General features: G+C 34.2%; 1 protein-coding gene across 50 annotated transcripts in view; it reads left to right on the top strand.

Annotated features, from left to right (window-relative positions):
* PRPF40A (pre-mRNA processing factor 40A) overlaps positions 1-21,175 on the top strand; it is a 57,938-nt gene extending 36,763 nt beyond the window's left edge. For 21 of the 50 annotated variants that reach the window (XM_081577995.1, XM_081577997.1, XM_081578001.1 and 18 more), the window contains 17 exons: positions 499-870; positions 2,835-2,943; positions 3,277-3,341; positions 3,696-3,860; positions 5,034-5,142; positions 6,079-6,229; positions 7,686-7,819; positions 11,949-12,063; positions 12,233-12,324; positions 12,414-12,530; positions 12,822-12,959; positions 13,208-13,303; positions 15,351-15,437; positions 15,524-15,620; positions 15,704-15,765; positions 16,369-16,500; positions 17,885-21,175. In XM_081577995.1, the coding sequence (XP_081434121.1) occupies positions 499-870; positions 2,835-2,943; positions 3,277-3,341; positions 3,696-3,860; positions 5,034-5,142; positions 6,079-6,229; positions 7,686-7,819; positions 11,949-12,063; positions 12,233-12,324; positions 12,414-12,530; positions 12,822-12,959; positions 13,208-13,303; positions 15,351-15,437; positions 15,524-15,620; positions 15,704-15,765; positions 16,369-16,500; positions 17,885-17,977 (2,134 nt within the window). In that variant the 3' untranslated portion in view covers positions 17,978-21,175. Of the gene's footprint in view, positions 1-498; positions 871-2,834; positions 2,944-3,276; positions 3,342-3,695; positions 3,861-5,033; positions 5,143-6,078; positions 6,230-7,685; positions 7,820-11,948; positions 12,064-12,220; positions 12,325-12,413; positions 12,531-12,821; positions 12,960-13,207; positions 13,304-15,350; positions 15,438-15,523; positions 15,621-15,703; positions 15,766-16,368; positions 16,501-17,884 lie in introns of all 50 variants that reach the window. The other 29 variants (XM_081577994.1, XM_081577996.1, XM_081578016.1 and 26 more) reach the window with 3 other exon arrangements.
* Positions 21,176-24,032: the final 2,857 nt, after the last annotated feature.

A 24,032-nucleotide genomic window follows, 5' to 3' on the forward strand; every position in this document is an offset into this window, starting at 1 on the left:
ATGATGCTCCTAGACAGTTATTTGGATTTGGACTACAGCCTTACCAAATTAAGACCATTACAGAAAAGTCCAAAATTTGATTTTGGTTAATTTGAGAACAGATGAAATATTTTATCTATCTCTTCCTTTTCCCAGGTTTTCCTTTCAGTGGGTGAAATAAGTAAAATTTAAAGAAATTTACAATAAAAGTTGAATTTTAAGGCATAATACAATCTGATAGGACATTTTGTAAATGAAAATGATTATTGGTTTTGGAAATGCAGATTGTTGCATCAGTGCATTATATGTTATCACAAATGTTTGCCAAATTAAAGTAATTCTGTTTCATACTGTGGTTTTAATCTTTTTAGATGGCTTACTGCCCTTTTTGGCAATACTGCCCTTTTTCACTTTAGTTTCTCTTATTCATTTGACTTTATAATAATTTAAAACAAACTCTATTTGTGTTTGCAATTATTTGTATTGAACTGACTAGTTTTCTCTTTTTTAAATATATAGTAAACAAGAAGAGTGCACCACAACATCAGCAGCCCCAGTTCCTACAACAGAAATTCCAACCACAATGAGCACCATGGCTGCTGCAGAAGCAGCAGCTGCTGTTGTTGCAGCAGCAGCCGCAGCAGCAGCAGCTGCTGCTGCAGCCAATGCCAGTGCTTCCACCTCTGCCTCTAGTACTGTCAGTGGAACTGTTCCAGTTGTTCCTGATCCTGAGGTTACTTCGATTGTTGCTACTGTTGTAGATAATGAAAATACAGTAACAATTTCTACTGAAGAACAAGCACAACTTACTAGTACCCCTTCTGTTCAGGATCAAAGTGAAGTGTCTAGTAATACTGGAGAAGAAACATCTAAGCAGGAAACTGTAGCTGAGTAAGTCTAGTAACTTGTTTCCTTTAAATCAGTAGCAGACATCATTAATACAGGAAATTGCTAATTTAGTCAGTGGTCAGTAAGTGTTTAAAAATTGAGAATCAAAACATACACCTTTAGATAACAGTTTTTGAGATTTACTTTTCTGGGATCATGCTCTCAAAGTGTTGCAAAACTAATCCACTTAAGCTTAGAAAGCAGTGCTGGTGATGGGGTAAGTCTATTTCAGTCTGAGTTACGGCTTAGGATCGCACTGCAGGGAAGTTGCTAAAAGTTGATACTGAACAAATGTGGAAAACTCAAGATAACACTTAACAATGTATAGGAAAACTGTTAGTAGGATTAAATTGGTACAGCTTTTTAATAAAGCCAGAGAGCTACATCTCTAAGTTTACAGTTTGTAATTTCATATGGCTGTGCTTTCTGCAGCTATAAAAAGTAGTAACCTTGAGCTGTGCTTCTTGACTTGAAAGATACCTACATGTATTAAAGTAAAATATTAACCATGATGTCAAGAATCAAACATGATCACCCATCTTAATATTTAAGTATATTGCTTTCATCTCCCTTCCTCTTTTTATGAACTTGTTTTATTTTTAATGTGCATTTTCCAAAGTGAAAATAGCTTTGTAAATTTTTTTCTTAACGTTTATAAGCTTTAAAAAGATATCTATATAGTATATTTGAAGGCATAAAAAAGTTAATATTTTTATTCTTTCTGCCTTTTTTTCTATGCATTTAAAATATGTGCATATTTTTAATTTTTAAAATATATCAGAGACATCCACATCATTAGAGATCCATATCCCATCATGTTGAATGATGACAGACATTTTATTATTTATATGAACATTAAGTAATCTCCTACTAGTAGATGTTTAGGCCTTTCCAAGTAATATTCTTTTACATCTTTTTGTACTTATCCTATTTTTCACAATAATTTTTCACATTTTTAACAAACAATTGTTTTCTGCTTCCTTATAGTGCTTGAGTCATTAAACTTGATTTTAATTACTCATAGATCATTTTACAGCTGGTAATTTTTGGCCATGGTGTTTACAATATTTTTGATAATTTTAAGTATTCCAAACTAACATTGGGATGAGTTAATTTGTATTTTGAGTGTGATTCAGAGGGTGTGAGTTAATTGTATTCAGAGGGTGTGAGTTAATTTTAGTTTTTGTTAGTGTGTACTCCATAATCTTCCCCTATGCATTCAGCTTAACTATGGGGGATTGAGGTGGTTTTTTTTTTTTTTTTTCTGGTGTGTTTTTTCCCAGCATTCTCTTCTGTAAAGGAAGAAATGTTAACATTATACAACTTTTCATAAAGATGGCTCAACCAAGTATAGTTGATGATTCTTAATTCTTTTCTCTTTGAGATCAGTGTTTGGCAGACTTTTTCATAAACCTTCAAAGAGTAAATACTTTTGGTTTGTGGGTCATATAGTGTGTCAAAGTGACTCAGTTCTGCTGAGGCAGTACCCAATCAGCCATAATCAGTATGCAAACTCTGGAGCAGGGTCATGTTCTGATAAAGCTATATTTACAGAAATTGGCAGCAGTCTGGATTTGGTATCGGGGGTCATAGTTTGCCAACCTCTATTTAGATTGATCTCTACATCTTACTTTATACACACTTGCGCCCAAAGCCTGTTATTAAGACACAAAAATGAGAGCATTGAGTTAAGTTATAAGCCATTAAAAAGTATAAACTTGTGGACTAGTGAAAATAGTGTTACATTGTAAATGTTTATTTTGGCCTTTGTGCGAGGTCTTAATAACTGAATGTTAGAGAAAATATATACCGGGATTTATGTTCCATTAAATGTGTCTCTTATAGATGAGTTTATTCTAAAATTGTCAAATTTTGCCTAAACATCAAAGAGTAATTAAAACATTATTTTCTGAAGTAAAGCAAGTGTTTATTTAAATTATAAATACCATGTATAAATCTTTCTTTAGTTTTACTCCCAAAAAAGAAGAGGAAGAAAGCCAACCAGCAAAAAAAACATATACTTGGAATACTAAAGAGGAGGCAAAGCAAGCATTTAAAGAATTATTAAAAGAAAAGGTATTTATATTGCAGATTTTTATATGATATATAGTATCTAATAAATGAAATTATCCTTTATTTTATTCATAAAAGTTTCCTATTTTCTAATCAGTAGTTTTAAGAAAGTATTAATGTATTCATGGTCTATTTAAATTTCAGTTTTAAGTTTTCTTTTTAATCTATAGACTGTTTCACACATTTGCCTTGCATCAATAAATTACTTTTTAGACCTTTTTTAAAACTCCTGCAAAGGGAAGTGCTTGATGTTTGCAGTGAGTATTATACTTTGTTCTCTGTTGTATGACTTACTGTTTTGTGTGAAATTTTAACTTTTCATTAAATGATTTTCAGCGTGTACCATCTAACGCTTCATGGGAGCAAGCTATGAAAATGATCATTAATGATCCACGATATAGGTAATACTTTGGTTTTTTTGTTTAATTTTTACTTTTAGCAAAGCAAGCCTAGAGAATTTGTGTCAAATAATGTAACTTTTTATTCCCACTGATCTTCTTGTTATTTTGGATACCAATAATAGAGTTGCTTTATGTGTAAGAACCGAAAGTTAAAAAAGTTTGTCACACAATGTGGGCACCCTTCTATAGAAATTAGAATTAATTTTTAAAGTAGAAATTACTTTCTACAATTATTTTCTGTGTTTAGTAACTTACTGAAATTTTCTTAATTTGTGAGTGAAATTTATTATTTTTCAAGATACTAACATTTGATCATCTTCATTTTCTCTTACATGATTTTTTTTGTTTGTTTAGTGCTTTAGCAAAGTTGAGTGAAAAAAAACAGGCCTTTAATGCTTATAAAGTCCAAACAGAGAAAGAAGAAAAAGAAGAAGCAAGATCCAAATACAAAGAGGCTAAGGAATCCTTTCAGCGTTTTCTTGAAAATCATGAGAAAATGACTTCCACAACTAGATACAAGTAAGATTTTTGCTGATTATGGTGTATGTTTACTGTACTGTTTTCATGTTAGACTTTTTGCCAGGTACAGTAACTAATCCAGAGTAGATGCTCATTAAATAAAGCTTAAGTGATTGTGAATGTGGTAGTTTCATAAAATAAAAGATAAATCAATAGCTAAATGTGGAATTTATAGACTTAGTTATTAATTGGGGACTACCAGTACTCTTGCCTGGAAAATCCCATGGACAGAGGAGCCTGGTAGGCTGCAGTCCATGGGTTCGCTAAGGGTCGGACACGACTGAGCAACTTCACTCACTTTTCACTTTCATGTATTGGAGAAGGAAATGGCAACCCACTCCAGTGTTCTTGCCTGGAGAATCCCAGGGACGGGGGAGCCTGGTGGGCTGCCGTCTGTGGGGTTACACAGAGTCGGACACGACTGAAGTGACTTAGCAGCAACACAAAAAAGGGAGAAAGACTTATTTAATAATGAAATGTTGACTCTTTTCTCTTTAATATAAAAGTTCAATTATTTTTGTATTTGTAGAATAGAAATGGGCCATTTTTATTATGGTAGCATTTTTGCAAGTTTACATTTACATAGCATTCTTCATTTTTGAGTGCTTTATTATTTAAGATTGTGAGTAATTCAGTATTAGCATCTTTGCAACGAGGTACTGAGTTCATTTTCTGTATATTTTTCTTATTTTCCTCACTCTTCTGGAAAAGCCTTAATGAAGAACTCTTCTTTTCTTTAAATAGTCTTATTTTATCTGTTAATTAAATTTCTTAGAGTTTGTTGAAGTCTGTAGTTTAGTTCCATGGGTGGTTTGGTAGTCTCTGTAGCTGCCTTAAGAAAAAGAGGTAGTCCTAACTACAAAACATTGCTCAATTGGTATTATCCCCACTGTTCAGGGACAGGGGAGCCTGGTGGGCTGCCGTCTATGGGGTCGCATAGAGTCGGACACGACTGAAGCAACTTAGCAGCAGCCACTGTCTCTAAGGAGAGATCAAGACTTAAGCTGTCTTTTTTTTTCTTAATTACCAAAAAGTTTTCCTTGATAATACCGTTATGAACTTAAGAGTGGAAGAGTGTTCATCTGGTGGTGTTAAATTTAGAATAAAATTTAAATGGTTTAAAATTGCTTTTTATGGTATAATATAGAAACATTTAGTCTTTTTAACAAACAGAAAAGCAGAGCAAATGTTCGGAGAGATGGAAGTCTGGAATGCAATATCAGAACGTGATCGTCTTGAAATCTATGAAGATGTTTTATTCTTTCTTTCAAAAAAAGAAAAGGTATTATTCACTCTTAACAGTATTTATAGATTAAACAACATGTTTCTTGTTTAGGAGTTACTTTATAACATGTCCATTCTTGTTGGTTTATCCACTATATATGGCGCCATAGATCTGTTTATTAGAAGTTAAGTTAAAAAAGAGATAGCTCTTGGATTTTCCTGGTGGTCCAGTGGTTAAGAATCCACCAGCCAGTGCAGGGGACATGCATTCAGTGCCTGTCAGGGAAGATCCCACATGCCACAGAGCAACTAAGTCTTTGCCACAACTACTGAAGTAGCTAATACCTAGATTGTGATTAATTGCCTGTCTTACACCCACTTAGAAAATGCTTTTTTTTTTTTTTTTTTTTTTTTAGCTTGTTTGGGTTAGAAATACTCAGTATTTTTCCTTACAAGGCATTAATTTATGATTATTTTAAAAGAACAGCAGTAATGTGTAATTGTTACCATGAAAATGTATTTGTAGGGTAGTGTTTTTAAAATACTGAAATACTGTCCTGCAAATACATTTAGTTTTGCACATGTCTGTTTTATTATCCACTAAGTTATATGTTATCCAGTCTTCCAGGAGACTTATAGAAATGTGAGTATTATTAACAAAAATTTGAACATCACTGAAAGTGGTTGAACACATTATCATTTACCTGTTGTGTGATTTGTCTGCAGTAACTTTTGTTTGGACAGTGTCTACAATACATATTTGTGGGAAGAGATTTTGTGAGGGGGAGAGGGAGTTCCAGATTAGTCTTAGAAGTTAAAAAAAAAATTGAAGGTAAGAGCGAAGCAGTTAGGCAAGAATAATGAAAAGATATTTAAAGTAAATGGATAGCATTTGAAATTTGGACATCAGAATGTGAAGAAACCTTCACTGATTGCATTTCACATGTCATGCTTTACTTGAACGTTAAAACGTATATTCATATTTTTTATTTAGGAGCAAGCAAAGCAGTTGCGAAAGAGAAATTGGGAAGCCTTAAAAAACATACTTGACAACATGGCTAATGTGACATATTCTACTACTTGGTCTGAAGCACAGCAGTATCTGATGGATAATCCAACTTTTGCAGAAGATGAGGAATTACAGAGTAAGAGTTACAACTAAGTGGAAGGAATAGTTTTTAAAACAGTTGTCCAGCAGGGAAAATTGGTCACTTTTTTATGAGATCACTAACTGAATTTTGCATAATTGTTTGTCCATTCCTGAAAAGTTTTGTTTGTTTCCAGATAGGATATTTCCTTCCGAGTTTTGTGATTCAATACAAAATATTTTTCCCAAAATCTGAAGTTAGCTTTATCAAGTATAACTGAAATATGTTTATTGGGTCAAACCTGAAATTGTGTCTTGCTGTTTATTTGTGATTTAATGGGAACTAAATTAGTGACCAGATTTATCATGCTGTGCTCTTGAGGTAATGGCTTTATAGAGATTCACAAAAGGCAAAAAAAAAAAAAAAATGTATTACCATTATCTTATAGTAAGCTTCCCTAAGTTCTGTCTTATTTATGACCTACCTAGTTGCTTATTAAATTACAGCTTTCTTGATTACCCTTTTGAATACCATACTTCAGTAGGTTTGAGGGAAGACATAGAATTTTATACTTGAAAAGCTCTTTGGGTAATTCTGATATTGCTAACCAATTTATCACAACAATTCTATTTTCATTATTTGTGTCGTTTCATTATTGTCTCGGTTTCATCCTTGAATTCAGAGTATGTTTTAATGAGGTCTTTTGGAAATTTTCCATATGGAAATTCCCTGACAGTTAAGTGGTCAGGACTCTGCTCTTCCACTGCAGGGGGCGTGGGTATGATCCCTGGATCAGGGAGCTGTAGACTTAAAAAATAGTAACCACCTAGAAGTTGAGAGTTATGTTTTATTTGGTGGAAATTTTTAGGACTTCAAGCCCAGTGGACTTGGGCGTCTCAAGTAGGCATCTCAAGTAACCATGAGAAGACTGCTCTGAGGAGGCGAGAGGAGGAGCCAGGATATATGGAAGTTTTATAACAAGGGCAGGTAGTCTGAAAGTCACAAAATTATTGTTAATTAAAGGAAGCCAGATACCACAAGGAATTTAGCAATTTAGCACTTTTCTATGCGTGGGAAGGTGCAAGAGTCTGGGCTCACTGAAATCATTCCTTTAATATGCATCTCAGCTCTCTGGGGCCAGTATCCTGTTTTTTTTTCCCCACATCCTGAGCTTCTGTGGGACTCATTTTAGGGAGTGGCTGCAGCCTGTTGGCTGCCAGATTGCAGATACTCTTCTCTTTCCTGAGTGCCCTTAGGGCCTGCATTGGAGGGTGTAATTGCTGATGACTGTTAAATCCTTGTTTACTGATATGGCCAGAAATACGTCATTTTTCAGAACTAAGATCCTGAAAGCTGTGCACATGGCCATAAATAAATAAAAGCTCAAGAAATAATTATATAAATAAAAAGTTTTCCTTAAACATTTCCTATTTAGATAATTAAAAGTTATATTTGAGTTTAAATACAGGTATTCTGATAAAGTGAATTTGAATTTTACTGATAAAAATTCTAGATATGGATAAAGAAGATGCATTAATTTGCTTTGAGGAACACATTCGGGCTTTAGAAAAGGAAGAGGAAGAAGAAAAACAAAAGAGTTTGCTTCGTGAAAGGAGACGGCAGCGTAAAAATAGAGAATCTTTTCAGGTAATTTTAAAAGCTCTGTTTTTCGGCTTAGTTTTGTAATATGGTTAATGACCTTTAACAGTGATATAAGCAATTTAGAGAATCCTGGTCTTAGATCATTAATTTGGGCTTTGCAGAGGATCCAGAGACATTTAATTCTTAAATTATACAGTTGGTTATGAATCCACTTAAGGAGAGTAGCCATTCCAGGCAATAGGAACACAGAAGGCTATAGCAGATTTGGTATTTAAAATGAACGCTGACAGATATGGTTTCACTCAGGAAAGAGGAATCGATAGCGTAAGGGAGGACTGAAAATAAAATGTGTGATGAGTCATTAGTACTAATTCATTTTTAGGTCTTAGAGAACTGCAGGGAATGCTGTGGTATGCTTTTGAGGATGGGCCATAATTCTTAAACACTATACAGAGGAGCTAAAATTACAGGTTCTTTGTACAGCCTTATTTTGAAGCTATGTCATGTTTTAACTACTGGATCTCTTTCATTAAGTCCTGTATTAGATAAGTGCAACTCCTCATGGTGCCAAAGATCACCAGTCACCTTAAATGCCATAGCCAATAGCATTATTGCAATCTTCATTTCATAAGAATGTAACGTTTACTACTCTAGATGGTTTTCTTTTATCTTAGTAGTTTCCCAAAGGATCATTTGGAGTATTGTTAAAACCAGGGATTGTTGAGCCTCACCCTCAGAAATAGATTCAGTAGGTCTCTTTTAAGTTGTACATAGACCTTTTAAAGGAAGTAGAGCAGCAGAGGAAGATTACTGAGCTGAATATCTGTAGCAGAACCAATAGAACATGCTTTTGCTTGCGTGTGTGCTTGTTGTGTTCAGTCACCAAGTCATGTCCCCCCAAGGACTGTAGCCTGCCAGGCTCCTCTGTCCAATTATATCAGTAGTAATCAGAAACCATGCCAGACACATACTAAAGTGATACAAAGCTATATTTTAGGCTTAGCAAAAAGATGCTTTTGGCCTTTGCATTAGGATTTCAGCTCCATGTTCTCCAGTTTCAGAATTGATACTGTACTTTCTCTTATATTTTCTGTGACCCAGATTTGCTTATTTTTGTTGTATTTTATCTTATAGGTCTAATCGACCTCCTAAAAATCTGTTCTTCCCTTTCTGGGTGCATGACTGCTTGGTTAAAATCTAGGTTTTCCAGCCTCCTTTGTAACTACCTGTGGTAATGTGACTGAATTCTTAGCAATTGAATGTGAAGGAGGCAGATAGAACTCCAACATCATTGGTTTTTAAAGGAACTACCCTTTCAGCTTATTTCAGGCTGAAATGAAAGCTGAAATATGATCATGGGGATAACATACCCTAATTGTGCAGAGAAGCCTAATGGCCTAGAGCAGTTCTCTAACTATGGGCCAGCATATCACTGTCTCTTGGAAACTTAATAGAAAGACAGATTCTCAGAACCCTTCAGAGATCTAATAATCAAATTTGATGCGGGAGAGGCTGCAATTTTTGGTTTTGTTTTTACTGTTTCTTCACATGGTTTGTTGAGATAACTGCTTAAGATAGAGATTTACCAAAAGTAGCAAATGTTGAGAATCTTATGAAATAAGACTTGAAAGGATTTGTTACATATGTAACATTTAAAGTGTTCAGTGACATCTAGGGAAAGTTAAACAGTTGCCAGATAGTTTAAAGGTTAAAAGTATTAGTTGCTCAGTTCGGTCCCTCAGTGTGTGCCACTCTTTGCAACCCCATGGACTGTACCCCGCCATAGCCTGCCAGGCTGTTCTGTTCATGGAATTTTCTAGGCAAGAATACTAGACTGGGTTGCCATTCCCTTCCCCAGGGGATCTTCCTGACCCAGGGATCAAACCCAAGTATCCTGCATTGCAAGCAGATTTTTCACCTTCTGAGTTACCAGGGAAGCCCAGATTAAAGGTAGAGGCAAAATTAGACCTTTGTCTGATGTTTTGATTAGATAGTTCAGGGTTTAAGACTAGCTTTTCTTTGGTAAGAGAGACCAGTCAAGATGAAAGGAATGAAGAAAGAATTCAAGGATGGAGGTATTCTGTTATTAAGTAAAATCTTTGAAGGTTTATTCAAGTATATATATGAGTAGTTATATCATGGACAATATATAAGGAGACCAAAAAGAAGGAAGGAGATGAGAGAAAAGAGATTATTGAGTTGGACTGAGGTAGTGAGTGGTGTTGAACTAGTCATTTTGTTGATGGTCATGATCTGGGGAGAAGTTACCACCAGCATCTAATTGGATAGAGGCCAGAGGTATTGATAAACATCTCCCAATGTACAGGATTCCCATCCCCCATTGTGCCCCCCAAAAGTTTACGAGCTCTAAGAAGTCACTAGTGCCAGCATTGGGAGCCTTCTTTTCTAAACATAAGGCCTAATATGTTCTGGAGGATTTATTTTTTATTTAATTGTGTATCTAAGAGGAAGATACATAATTTTACTAAAGCAATACATTCAGAGTTTGGAGAACTAAGACTTAACCTCCATGTCTGATCTTAAAACCTATTTCTTTTTTTCCATATTACTATTATAACCTAAACATAAATTTTTATAGGCTCACTTTATAATTATTTTTACTGTTTGCCTACTTTCAGGGAAACATTTCTAATTTTCACTCAAGTTAGATTGACTGTTGAAACAGTGGTAGTGGTAGTAGTTTAGTTTCTAAGTTGTGTCTGACTTGCGACCCTGTGGACTGTAGCCCATCAGGCTTCTCTATCCATCGTATTTCCCAGGCAAGAATACTGGGATGAGTTGCCATTTCCTACTCCATCATTACTGAAGTAGATTCAGTGTCAAAATTCTATGACTTACCAGATCTTAGCAGCCAAGAAATAAAACAGAAATAGTAGCAAAGCAGATATGATAGAGTAGATTCTTTAGATCCTAGAGAAGATGGTTTCCAAGCTATTTTAGGGATTCCACAGAGGGAGAAGTGTGATCACTTCATGATCACATAGCAGGGGTGTTGTTAAGCTCCCATTTATGTTGAAGGGTAAGGATGAAAGGATAGAAATTTTAAGTTTGAGAAAGAATTTTGGATACAGAGACTCAATCGACATGCTTATTCCCATTTGGAGAGAAGTGGGGCTATATGTCTGGTATCATTCAAGGCAATGCTATTCAATAAAAATTTGTATGCAACATACATGATTGTAATTTCTTATTAATTTAACTAATATTAATTTTAGTAACCTTATTTCACCCAGTATACCTAAAATATTTTCATTTTAACATGCAACCAATATTTATTTTGGTAATAAACCTTCAAAATCATTGTGTGTTGTATACTGCTGGCACATCTCAGTTCAGAGTCATATTTCATGATACTTAGAAGCTGCATTTGACCAGCGACTGTGGTATTGAACGGCCCAGGTATAGGAATTTTAGGAACAGAATTTGTACCATAGTTTAGGGACATTTATAGCATTAAACTATCTAAGGATTTCAGGAAACAGCAAATGTGAAAATTGAAGACTATTGAAGTCAATATGTTGCCCTGAAAGTAAGCAAATAGTAAAAATAATAATAATAAAGTGAGCCTATAAAAATTTATGTTTAAGTTATAATAGTAATATGGAAAAAAAGAAATAGGTTTTAAAATCAGACATGGAGGTTAAGTTCTAGTTCCCTAAACTCTATGTGTTGCTTTAGTAAAATTATATATCTTCCTCTTAGAAAAGAAAATTAAATAAAAAATAAATCCTCCAGAACACATTAGGTGTTATGTTTAAAAACAAAAAGTACATTTTACAGTTAAAGTGCATGTACCTTCTTCAGCCTCATTATTTGTAATAACATCCAGTGTTTTGACTTTATTTGTATACGTATTTATAAATTGGAAATGATGGTCTGTCTTAAGGGGCACACAAACTGAAGTCTGTAAAAGTAATGCAGTCCTTTTGTCTGAAGTCCAAAATAGTTTCTTTACATAAAAGCAGATTTTACTTTCATCAAAGAGCAAGTATCAGTTGCACCTAAACACATTTGTGATAACACTGGTGGAAGAGTTTTATATATTGCTGTTTTTAACATATATTTTTATTCATGTTATACCAATATTTCCAAAGTCCTTAAAGATGGCTTTTGAATATGTAATGAGTTTGTTGTTGTTGTCCCTTTCCCCCAGATATTTTTAGATGAACTGCATGAACATGGACAACTGCATTCTATGTCATCTTGGATGGAATTGTATCCAACAATTAGTTCTGATATTAGATTCACTAATATGCTTGGTCAGCCGGGTGAGATTCTTCTTTTTCCTAAATTGTAGTTATGATAGTTGGAACGGGCCACAGGGAAAGATGGTTGTGTTTGGGGCATGGGGTGTGCTTTCTTTTGTTTTATAAACAAAAAAGTAATTGCAGCTCTTTGATTAGAGCTAGCTTTTGACTTCTTTAGTTTTTTCATTAGGATCAACTGCACTTGACCTTTTCAAGTTTTATGTTGAGGATCTTAAAGCACGTTATCATGATGAAAAGAAGATAATAAAAGACATTCTGAAGGTAAAGATATGCTATTAACTTTTAGTCTGGGGCATATTATAATCTGTGTTTTTTTTGTTACTAATATTAACAAGATTTCTGTTTTTTAGGATAAAGGATTTGTAGTTGAAGTAAATACTACTTTTGAAGACTTCGTGGCAATAATCAGTTCAACTAAAAGATCAACCACATTAGATGCAGGAAATATTAAGCTGGCTTTCAATAGTGTAAGTTATCGTTCTTACTGTTATAAACAACTAGATTAGTAAAACAGTTTTTAATACATTTGGCTAAAAATACTTAAGTTGTATGTAAACTCCTGAAATAAGGGAATAGGAATAGTATTTTAGAGAGTAGTGGACACTATTTCAAATAAGGTAACAGATAATATACTTAGATGATGGGTGATAGTAAACTCCCTTTGCTAAAATTAATTGGCCCTTACCTTATAGATGTTGGGAGAATAATGAATTTAACACAAGTTAAATTGTACTATATATATAAATGTTTTCTAAAAGTTACTAGAAAAGGCAGAAGCCCGTGAACGTGAAAGAGAAAAAGAGGAGGCTCGGAAGATGAAACGAAAAGAATCTGCATTTAAGAGTATGTTGAAACAAGCTACTCCTCCAATAGAATTGGATGCCGTCTGGGAAGATGTATGTATACTTATAAATTTTTTCCTTTACAGTTGAAGATAAAAATCTTTTTCTTTCTCATAGCTACAGAGATAAACTGAAGTTATTTGAAGATTGTGAACTCAGCTGTGATGGCATTTAGGAATACTGGAGGAATGGAAATAAAGACTGAGGGGGCTGGGCTGTCAATTTTCACTTGCTGGTTTTTTAGTCATATTGGTATATTTTTCTCAGTTTTCATATTTTTATTGCATATCTGAATTTTTCAGATCCGGGAGAGATTTGTAAAAGAGCCAGCATTTGAGGATATAACTCTAGAATCTGAAAGAAAACGAATATTTAAAGATTTTATGCATGTGCTTGAGGTAATTTTACTTTATTGTAAGTGGCTGATATATTACAAAATATGTAAAACATTTTTTTTTAATCGAAGAATTTAGAATGATCAAAGTGTGTTTCCTAAATTACACTATTTTTATACAAACATACTTAACTATTTGGGATGATCAAGGAATGGTTTATTCTATAGAAACTGCTTTTAAGTGAAACACACTAGGCTTGCATGAGAAGGTAAAGATCTGTTTAGTGAAAGCAGTTCATATGTTTCATATTTATATGGCGTTACAGAAATTCATCAATTTAGGAGTCACATGGAATGATTAATAAACCTGTAAAGAACTTAGGATCTGTAAAGCAGATAGAAAACAGTTTAAGCACATTTCAAATATTATACTACATTAGAGGTGTTGGAAGCTCAGGGATGTTCTGATAGTAAGTTTTTGCTAAAACAAGTAATGATAAAATTGCTAATTATTCCACTAGCTGAATTAAGGGTATTTTGATGAAGATTTCAGATAGTTACTTATAGATAGTAAATATGCTAAATTGACCGATAATAATTATTGTTTGGTGCCCATGTTATGTTTTTACAAATGTTATATATACGAATATAATCCTCAGAGCAACCCTGTGAAGTTACAGATGAGCAAACTGAGGCCAAGAGGAAAAGTAATTTGCTGCAAAGGGCTTCCAACATAGGCTTTTGACTCTAGGGCCAGTGCTTTTACCAAATATGTTTTGCCGTCAGTTTTGGACAAACTAATACTTTACAGCAAGGTGAAGTTAGCATATACTTAAATTTGTAATGTTCATGGTCTTTGAGGATAGCAGGTAACTTAATTGTTGACGATTTGTTTGGATTTATTGTCCTTGATAAGTGTCAGTGTTGACAACAGTTTGCTCTGTTAACATGCCCCACATGTACCATATGTTGTCTCTCAGCTGCCTCTAGATCTAGTGCTGTTGGCCTGTAGATCTTTTCTGCTCAGATCAGCAGCATCTGCATTACCTGTAAACTTGTTAAAAATACAGAACCTCAGGCCCCATTGGCAGAAATGCATCAGAATTGTCATTGTAACAAGATTCTTAAGTACTGGAATGTACATTTAATTTTGAGAACCTTTGGTTTGGTGTAGTGTGTTAATATTTTCCCCCAATTCAGGAATGTCCACAACAAGATTCTTTCATGATCTGTGCTGGTAAAGTGATGCGGTCATAAAATGGAGCTAATGATGACCACATAGGGAAGAGCTGAACATACCAGAAAGGGATTTGGACCTCAAAAACAGGCCTTGAGGTAGAAAAGGAAGAAGAGTTAACAATCAGTGACATAAAAAATGAGAGCCTCTGAACCAGATTTTCCCTTTCCACTTACTTGTAAACTGAAGCAGATTTATTTCCAAATCCTTAGATATGTTTGGGAGTAGGGAACTTTTACTGCAGCATTTCCCCTCTCTCTCTAGCCTGATCATTGTTCTAGTAAAAGAGGTAGAATCCATAGAATGTTTCCCTTTGTGATTTCATGTGTAGTTAGATTGCCTTTGGATATCTTAAGTTTGACTAGGAAGGGAATGCTCCTTGAAAAGAAATTAGATTTTGCATTTAATTTCTGAGACTAACCTCCTTTACAGATGGCTCTGGGATAATTCTTTATTTCAGTGCTGAACCTAGCTCACTGACAAAAGCCACATTCATCAAATAAATAAAATATAATTATATTTCATTGTTTTTGAAAGTAGTGTAACTATTCTGAAGATATATACCTTTATAGAGGGTATCAATTGTCCCTACTGTACCCACACCATTCTCATTGCTGTAAGAAGTATTTTATTAATACTTTTAAACGTTGTGTTTAGATGTGAAATGAGTGTGTTATAGGATAGTTAAAATGTTCTCTTCACTTTTAAGTGATAGTAACTCTTTGCACAGTTTCAGGGTGGGGAGTACATCCTAAATAGGCAAAATGAGTGTGGTTTTTACTCTTAAGAACTTACTTGCCAAGCTATTAAAAATTCTGTGTGATCTGTTATCTAAAGTGTGAGCTTTTGTAATTTTTTTCTTTTGCCCCTGTAGCATGAATGTCAACATCATCATTCAAAGAACAAGAAGCATTCTAAGAAATCTAAAAAACATCACAGGAAGCGCTCCCGCTCTCGATCAGTAAGGAAGTTTATTTAAAATGGTACCATAAGTATATTGAAGTATTTGTTAGCATCATTATGAATAAAATTATTTGTGTTGTGTAGGGGTCAGATTCAGATGATGATGACAGCCATTCAAAGAAAAAAAGACAGCGATCAGAGTCTCGTTCTGCTTCAGAACATTCTTCTAGTGCTGAATCTGGTAAACATATCTTTTAACTTGATTAAAATCATTGGCATTTGGATGTCCTCAAATTCTGACACTTTTCTTTTCATGCTACTTAGAGAGAAGTTATAAGAAATCAAAAAAACATAAGAAGAAAAGCAAGAAGAGAAGACATAAATCAGTAAGCAAACTCTTGATTTTTATACTGCACCTAAGCTTTTGCCCTTAGCTTTCTCAGTGGCAGAAGACATTTCTGCCTGGTCCTATGCAGAGTTTAGGTGAGCACCTAAACTCAAGAGTTTCATAGTTGTGGTTCACTTTAATCTTGCAATAAAATCCTTTGGTGAACTTGAAACAAACAATAATAGACAGCTTTAGGATTCCCACTCTGGTTTTTTATAGTAATCTTAGAGAAAGACCCAAGAGTGTGTGTGTGTTACAGCTATTGTTGAGAACCACAAGTTTAAACAACTTTTTCCTCTATTCTCGGTTCTTGGTCTTAGGCACACATCAAGATACACCTAATCTTAGGGATGAAGGTACACCTAATTTAGTGACCTGTTTTTAGTGATATTTTACCCTATCAGAATGTCGTCTTTCCCATAGGAAAGACCAGCTTGCTGCCGTGAATCTTTGGAATGTTTTAGATTCCTTGAGGTTATCAATTCAGATTTCACCACTCTAGGAATACATAAATACTGTGTCAAATGTGGGTGTTCTTAAATATTACCAGTATAGCATTTTGATAAAGTAACCATTTTAACATTGTCTTTTGTTTACAAAGGACTCTCCAGAGTCAGATGCTGAAAGAGAAAAGGATAAAAAAGAAAAAGACCGAGAAGGTGAAAAAGACAGAACTAGACAAAGATCAGAATCAAAACACAAATCACCTAAGAAAAAGACTGGAAAGGATTCTGTAAGTATTTAGAATTCTTCCCCTTTGTATCTACCAGTTAGCTACTTTTCACACAAAGTAGATTTCTAACGTATGTCATCATGTGTGACCCAATTTAAGCATCCTAAATTTCATATTCATTAAAAAATAACATGGCATTCTGTCACTGTTGTTTAACCCACTAAGAAAGGATATATTCTTCTAGCTTTGTACATTCTCATTAAGAAATGTCAATGGATGTTTTCTACCTAATTTAAGAATGTAAAATTTAAGAGGTGAAACTCAGATTGGGTTTTCCCTCCATATGGTTGTAAATCCTGTAACGTTGGCATCATTACTAAATCCTGTTTCAGTAGGTAGCTTTCCGACAGCTTTTAGAAATAATCATTGGGAGGGAAGAGGTGAGGGCAAATAGGGGGATATTATAAGCCAAATCTAATGTTTTAATATCGAATTACATAGTTAGTCTTTAGTTTCCCCCGTATGTATGTGTGTGGCAGAGCATATAACACAAGCCTTCTTCACCTTGCCGTTCATGCCACAAATGCTGTGGGCTTAGCAAGTATAATGCCTCTGAGCTACCTACCAGCTGAGAGTTTAAGCTGTATAGGTAAGTCCTCATCCTCCCTTAAGATTTTCTCCTTCTGTGGGTAAGTCCTCGTCCTCCCTTAAGATTTTCTCCTTCTGTGGGAATAGGGTGGAGGGGTGTTTGTTTTCAAACAGCACTGGAGAGTCTGATGCACACCTTTGGTGAGGAATGATTATTTCCTCTGTACTTAGTGACTTAAGTGTCCTTACATTAGATTAAATGGAATCCCTGAAGGGCGATGGAAAATATAGGTGAACGATCTACTTTTGAAGAGTTCCTTCTCAAAGTGTTTTGTGTGGTTTTTGTTGTTGTTTTTAAATTTTTTCCAGCCTAACTTGTCCTCATAAATCTGGGCACAGTATAACAATGCTCAAAAGATAATACTTTAGTATAAAACACAGGACAACCTAGATTCTAAAACATTATTAAGAATACTTAGCTAGAATAATACGTAAAGAATACTTAGGAAATGAACACCCAGATTCCATTAAATGGAAACAAGATATTTCATATTCAGTTATGTAGAAGGAAGGAGAAGAAATGGATACGTACTGTTCTCCCTGATCTACATATTAAACTGAAAGTAAACACCATAGAAGAGTCCCATTCTGAGAGAACTGTCTCCCCTAAGTAACCAGGGAGTATTTGCTTAACTGATTAGTAGGCTTTTGGGAAAGAAATCAGTCTTTAATCAGTCTGTGATGCCTTAGTTTTTGTGGAAGAGAATCCATGTAGATTTTGTATTCTTTTTTCAAAGGTTCACTACTACTTACCTTTTTGAGTACTGACACAAATGTATTCATTGTTGTTTTTCAGGGTAATTGGGATACTTCTGGCAGTGAACTGAGTGAAGGGGAATTGGAAAAGCGCAGAAGGACCCTTTTGGAGCAACTGGATGATGATCAATAAATTATACCAAATATGTTTACAGTATGATTTAAAGTCTAATTCAGACCAGGGACTCTATTTTAAGTTCAATTGAAATAACACTGGGTTTTGATTATATCACAGGAAAAAAAGTGCATTTAAGTATTGTTATTGTGGACTTTATAAAAGCAAAGGAAATTGAAAATAACTTTTGATTCTGTATCAAGAATCATATTTTCATACAGTCATAACTGTCTGTCTGTGACCCTTTCATAGGGCACTGCAGGATGGATTAAAGGTGGCAATTTACTGATAACTGCAGGTGTCTCTACTTTATTCTAAAGTGTAAGTCATGAGGTGATTTGATTTACTTTATAGAAGTTGGATTTTGAAGATACAATGGAAAAATTTTGATATCTAGTAGTACAAAAAAAAGCACCAGCAACTGATAAACTGCTTTTTTGTGCACTACCCAACTGGTTAAAAGATGATATGATCTTTTATGGTAAACTCAGAAATAAGTGTTCATAATGGAAACCTGATAGACCCTTAACTATGGTGGTGCTGCTCAGCACTGCTATAATAAAGCCACCATTATTTTTTATGGAACATCTGAATACATTTTAAAAAGGCTACTGTGAGGGCATTATTTTGAGGTGATGTTTAAAAAGTTAACATCAAATCAAATTGTAAATTAGCTTAAATATATTGCCTTAAGGACCTACTAAAGAATGTGCCACCAAACTTTAAGTGATGGCTGCAATATCCTTGTCTAAAACAAATCAATGTTGACTTCAGCAATTTCTTTTTTTTTTATCCGAACTTTCTCTTGCTTTTTTTCATTGAGGAAGTCTTTTACCTTCCCTACTCACTGAGAAGTATTGACTTCGTGGTACACATTCTAAAGCATTTCTGATTTGAATATTTTTGTACATTTTTATCAATTATTAAATCTTCTCTTCTAGTGTGTACTAGTATTTATTTCTACTGCTCAGCTCTTAAAAAAAAAATTGTATGATTCTTTAAAGGTTAAGATACTAAATCCCTAAAATTTTGCTTTATCTAACCCACATAGCTAAGTTACTTTCCTTTTTTAATATTTAAGATTATAAATCATACAGGCCCCTGTATTTGGTTTTGATCTATGAATTTCCTATAGAATACTTTAAGAAGAAAGGCAATGGTTTCAAGCTAGAATACCTTTTACATGCTAACTTTTGAAGGTTGGTAATGTAATTTATACTATTTTCCTTCAGTGCAGGAGATTTTTTTTTAAGTAAATAAGTAAATTTTAACACATAGTCTTTGGTATTATCTTAGGTATTTTTTTATTTTGGGCACTTGGGGCAGTCCTGTTTCAGGTTGGGATTTAGAACAAAAAGTTCATTTTCCCTTCACCATCCTAATGAATTTGAAAGTGGGACAGACTGGGATGACTTTTCCCATCTCTGCCCCCTATGTTTCAATTAAATCTAGTATCCACTCTTGAAAGCCGCAGGGGAAGGCTGGGGGAGTCCTGAACTTTTCTCGATGCCAAGTCATATTTCTGCTGTGAAATATGACATGACTTTGTAGAAAGTAAAAATCACTATCTTCAGAAAATGTGAAGCCTGTTTCTTGATTGAGGTTAGTCTCCTACTGTATATTAGAACCACAACATACAACAACTTTGTCAACAGGCAAATTGCAAGTTGCCTAGACTTAATTTTCAGAGGCCCCTTCGTGATAATAGTTAATATTGCTTATCATGTCAAATACTTGACCTGGACATCAAAGTAAAATATGCATATGATATGGGCAGAAATACTTGTGGTGTTTCACAGAATTTTTTCAAGTACAACTTTAAAGTTTTTAGTTTTCCTATTAAGAAACTATTGATGTTATTTTAGCATGTCCTCAAATTAAATTTCTATATTATAGAGATACTGTCTTATCACAATTTCACACTCCCATAAGACAGTACAAATTCAAGTTTCCTTATTGTTCCAACCATGAAAATTATTTGACCTAAAAACAAAACTAATGAGTTGTAAAGCAAAATACAACATGCTTGGTACAAAGTATGTACTTGAAGTGACTGTAATCCTGTAGTGATCCCATCAAATGGCATTAAGTTGCCAGAAAGATACTATGGCCTGGGATATAGGTGATGGGTAGATTTTATTAAAATAAGAAGAGTTATGTGTGAATATCTTTAATCCATTTGATTAGGTTTCTAAATCTTCAGTCTAATAAAGTTGAAATATCTTAGAATATTGGTTTTAATAGAGCTGAACAGTTATGTTCAAAATGTGTTCAAACAGAAAGCATGTTTATATTCAGATAAAGGGAATTTATACTTTACAGTTAAGCCTCAGACTTAGGTAAATGTTAAGGGCTTATCTTCCCTCATCATTAATATTAATGAACTCTTGGATTAAATTCACTAATACATTTAATATCATGCTTAATAATCAAAATCAGGACTTCAAATATTTGATGTTTTTTATTCCTTCCAGTATAAAATTCCAGTATTTAATTCCTATGTGGGAAAATTGAATTGGTATAAAAAGTTAATGATATATGAAGAATTCTTTGCACCTCTCCCAAGTGTATTTAAACCACATAAAACTTTTAAATAAAAGCAGTGGTCCCAGCATTTTTAATACAGCGATGCCATTTCATTATACCCAAAGGAGCTTCAACCTATAGATCATTCATGTGTTTCAACAGTGAAAATAATTTTTATGCCTCCCAGTAAATCTGAAAATGCTCAAAGTATCACAGCCATTTCATCTTGATTTTTGCTAATTGCACCCTGTTTACAACAACAGTATGAAAGGGATTGGCCTAGAGTAAAGCGGTGTTTTAATTCACAGTGGTAAGACGGTAAAACTTCTTGAAATACCTGTATACATTTTTCTGAAAAGAAGGTCCATAGTTTTCATTCAGTTACCAGGGGGCCTGCATCTTGTGTTAAGAATCATTTGCCTAGGTGATCTTGGTTTTCTTCCAGTGTTAATGATCAACTGAGTGCTGACTAGGTAGCCACTTTTATTTTTGCATCCAGATAGGGGTAACTCCTTTATTTAAGGATTATTTAAAACTTGGGTACTATTTGAGAGAGCAGTTTCTAATCAAATAGTACCCAGCAAAGAGTAATGAATGCATTTTTTAAAATGAGTTTATAGGGTGTTCATTATGTAACTTAAATGTAAATTGCAAAGCTAAAAAACTAAATAAATACTTCTAAAAGCAAAATTGAGGCAAAGCACATTAATTCCTTATATCTTAAGTCAGACTTTTTCTTTTCCCTTGGGGAAGTCTCTCTCCCAATAGCAGGACAAATTTTCTTTTACATTTTCTAGGACTCATTTTACATTAAGGAAAAGCAAAGTAACATCCCAAGTAATTTTCATGGAAATGTGTTCTAAGTTCATAGGTTCATTCTATGGTTCTAGTAATGGTGTATAGCAGTCTAATAATTCTTACCTTCCTTTTTCTTACCTTGCTCTTAAGTTTTTCAACCGTTTTGATGTCGGTGGTGGTCAGATTCCTTGGGGGCAAGGATTTGTGTTTCACTCACTGTCTTGCGAATTAGAACAGTGCCTGGCACATAGTAGGCATTTAATGAGTGAATGTAAAATAAATATCAGTTGACAGATGTACTCATCCAGCATCCATGGTACTCGTCATCTGTATTAAAGGGCTTGAAAAAGCATCATTGCAATAAACCATACTGAACCCCAAACTAATTGAAGTACACTGAAGATAAGTTCTAGTGACTGTGCCTCATTCTTAACTGTTCCTTCAGAAATGTCCAAACGCTTGTTATATATGAGAACATACAACTTTTCATGTGGTTTTTGAGTAGGAAAGGCAATCCTTTGTGATGATTTGAAACATACCTTCTTTCACATCATACGCATACTTCTGTTACAAGAGTAGTGGTTTAAAAGTAGTAACTTTTGAGGAGCTGACATTTAGCTAGATCAGAGTTGATCTAAAGGCCCTAATTAGACAAAACAAAATTCCTATTTTAAGTTCTAAGAACTAATCATTTCAGGCCATTTTTGACAAACAGGTGAATAATGGTGACAGGGCATGTGTGCACTTAAAATGCTACTGGAGCTGACTTAAAGGTGAGTTGGGAAGGGCACGATTTTGCTCCAGTTATCCACATACTCTCCCTAGCCCTCCAAACCATACTGGGTTTCTCTATCTGGCTTAAGTTCTTAATTGCAGTGAATTTTTCATGCTTTTTACAAATCACTATATAAAAACTGTTCTTGTGCGTCAGTATGATCTAGTTCAAGGCCATCTCATCATCGTTAGTGATTGATACTTGACTGTTAATTTGATGGTAATTTGTCCTAGGTTTAAGGTTGATGTTTGCATTTGAGGGGAACTAGCTCACCTCCAGTTTTCATTCAGACTGAAAGTGGCTGTCCACATTATATTCAAACTAAGCCATTTCTTGATGCCCTTCTTTTATGATGTCTTGGGGGGGTATCTAAATGTGGTAATTATAATCTTTTTTTTTTGGTCCTGCCTGCAAACTTTTTTGGTAGGTGTTGCTCTCTTGCCTACCTCTACAACTAAACTGAAGACTTGTTCTGAAAGGTGAGTAATAACAAGGAACAAGGTTTCTACTTTGTGTTTGTACTTACCAGATTTTCTCTCCTGTTCATATATTGTTCTGATGTAAAGAACCTCAATTATATAAAAGTAGACCTTTTGTAAATAAATATAATTTATTAGAAAAATGACATCTTTTACTAAATTGGATTTGTGTCAGCTTTTTCCTTTAAGCACTGTCGTATGCAGCAGTTCTGTGCTGTGCGGTGATAGATGCCCACATTCTGTTTTCTCAATGTTAATACTTGCTTTTCTCTATAAAAAGTTAGATCAAAAAAAGTATATCAACATTTGTCCATGCATGTTTCTTGCTTCAGATTTTTTTCTTAAAAATAGTTGGAGTATTAGTTTAGAAAAAGTGGAAGATTAATTCTTTGGCACAAAGTGGGCTGATAGTATATTTGTCTGAGCACACATTGCTGATAAAAACAAGTGTATTAGGGCTAAGAATTTCATTTTATCAAATTTAAAATTAATAGATGTGAATTATAAATCTAGTATTGTGAAAGTATATTTCACAGTGTAAAATTAGGTGATTCTGCAAAATCCAGTATGTTGAACCAGCAGAGTCAGTGGTGGATGTCAAGTTCCATTAACCATTGAGCACTGTTGAGGGTTGCTGGACATTCATTGCAGTGTCATGGGCAGTGACTTTTATCGGATTAAGATACAGAGTTTTAGTCACAAAGATTGGGAGTGAAAAACAAATAGACTTACCTCTGAGTCATTAGAAAAATCTTTAAAAATGGGTGCTACTGATAAATTTCCAAAACCTAACTATATCCACCTCATTTTAACTTATTGCTGTAGTTTATTCTTGAAAATATTCTGACATAGAATATTAATGACCTTATATCCTTTACCATGAGGCACTTCTCCTGGTACAAAACAAACAAGAGAGTCTTACTGATTGCAAAATTTTAACCTTTTTTCTGTTTTAAAAGTTTCAGCTACAAGTCTACCTTGAGAATATTGCAAGTTTGGTTCCAGATTAACACAATAAAGACTAATTTATGCCCCTTTGTTTTTTAAGCCACTTGGACAGTTTCTTAAATTATAAATTTGCTTCCCTAAAAAAATATACTAAATGAATAAACTAAGCATATACTCTGATGACTTAGGATTACAGATATCTGCGTGTGTGCGCGCATGCACAAATGTTTCAGGTGCTTGGTGCCTATCTGCAGTCCACGAGTAGACTGAGTACATGCAACATCCTCATTACAACAAATGTTGAGAGAGGGAGTATCTTACCAAAAAAGAGTGCTTTTTTCTCTGGAAGGAATAAATTCATAACTAGGACTTTGGAGATATTAAATCTCAGTGCTAAAATACTCAATACTAAAATCTGTTTGCTTCCTACATTCCATACAGCAAATGACCAGGAGTTTTGTAGAGGAAGGAGTTTTCCTTTTACATTTTACCAAGTCTATTTAGGTTATGAATTCAAGCAGTAAAACATATCTGTTTCTAGAAGATA

The sequence above is a fragment of the Giraffa tippelskirchi genome, chromosome 3, assembly GCF_054371585.1.
Source record: "Giraffa tippelskirchi isolate mGirTip1 chromosome 3, T2T-mGirTip1v1.2.pri, whole genome shotgun sequence".
NCBI lineage: Eukaryota > Metazoa > Chordata > Mammalia > Artiodactyla > Giraffidae > Giraffa > Giraffa tippelskirchi.